The 690-nt window shown below is 41.7% G+C and overlaps 1 protein-coding gene across 1 annotated transcript in view; it reads right to left on the bottom strand.

Annotated features, from left to right (window-relative positions):
* Positions 1 to 447, bottom strand: part of LOC138034976 (uncharacterized) — a 933-nt gene extending 486 nt beyond the window's left edge. The window contains exon 1 of the mRNA XM_068881951.1: positions 1 to 447. This exon is cut by the window's left edge and continues 486 nt beyond it. Within this exon, the coding sequence (XP_068738052.1) occupies positions 1 to 447 (447 nt within the window).
* Positions 448 to 690: the final 243 nt, after the last annotated feature.

Below are 690 nucleotides of genomic sequence, written 5' to 3'. Positions count from 1 at the left end.
ACCATGTACTTCTAGATAGAACGTCTCATTGAAAACCGAGTGATTGCTTTTAAGGCAAATCTCTACAGCTTCCAGAATACAATCAGTTGATGGTAGCAATTGTTCCCTCGTATCTAGTGCTCTACTGACCGCTCCTAATCCTAATTCATTATCGATATTCGGGAACATAGAAACTACGTCCCAAGAAACTAGGAGGGTGCCCTCAGGAAATAGGCCTTGTTCATTAAGTTTCTGTATCCTGTTAAGCAGGTCAGTGGTGTCCTTAATGAAAGATGGTTGCTTTCTTGCTAATGGTTGTAGATAGAATTCAGTAAAGGCTGAAAGGTTTTCAATAGCCGTTCCACAGCAGGAAGTAATGAGTCTAAGGGGGTTGTCCTTCTTATGCGTTTTAATGTTTCCAAAAGCGACCCCGGGCTTAGCCTTTCTGTTAACAATCCAAGAGGCCATCTGAGGTGAAATCTCCCCGGCTCCTTTGCAACCATTTAGAACACCACTGCTCCTCTAAGCCTAAATGCTCGGTAGTAGGATCTGATTCTAAGACTTTATAATGTAATGGGTTGTTACGTTGGCCGAGCATTTTATTATTGTATTCATTGGAATTAATCAAAGCGAAGCGAGAGCCCTTATCTTGTATTCTAATAGTAACATCCGAATTCTTCAATTGTATGAGCGCGGAAAGCTCGCCTTTAG

The sequence above is a fragment of the Montipora capricornis genome, chromosome 2, assembly GCF_036669925.1.
Source record: "Montipora capricornis isolate CH-2021 chromosome 2, ASM3666992v2, whole genome shotgun sequence".
Taxonomy (NCBI): Eukaryota; Metazoa; Cnidaria; class Anthozoa; order Scleractinia; family Acroporidae; genus Montipora; species Montipora capricornis.
This window is presented reverse-complemented; position numbering and strand designations above follow the sequence as displayed.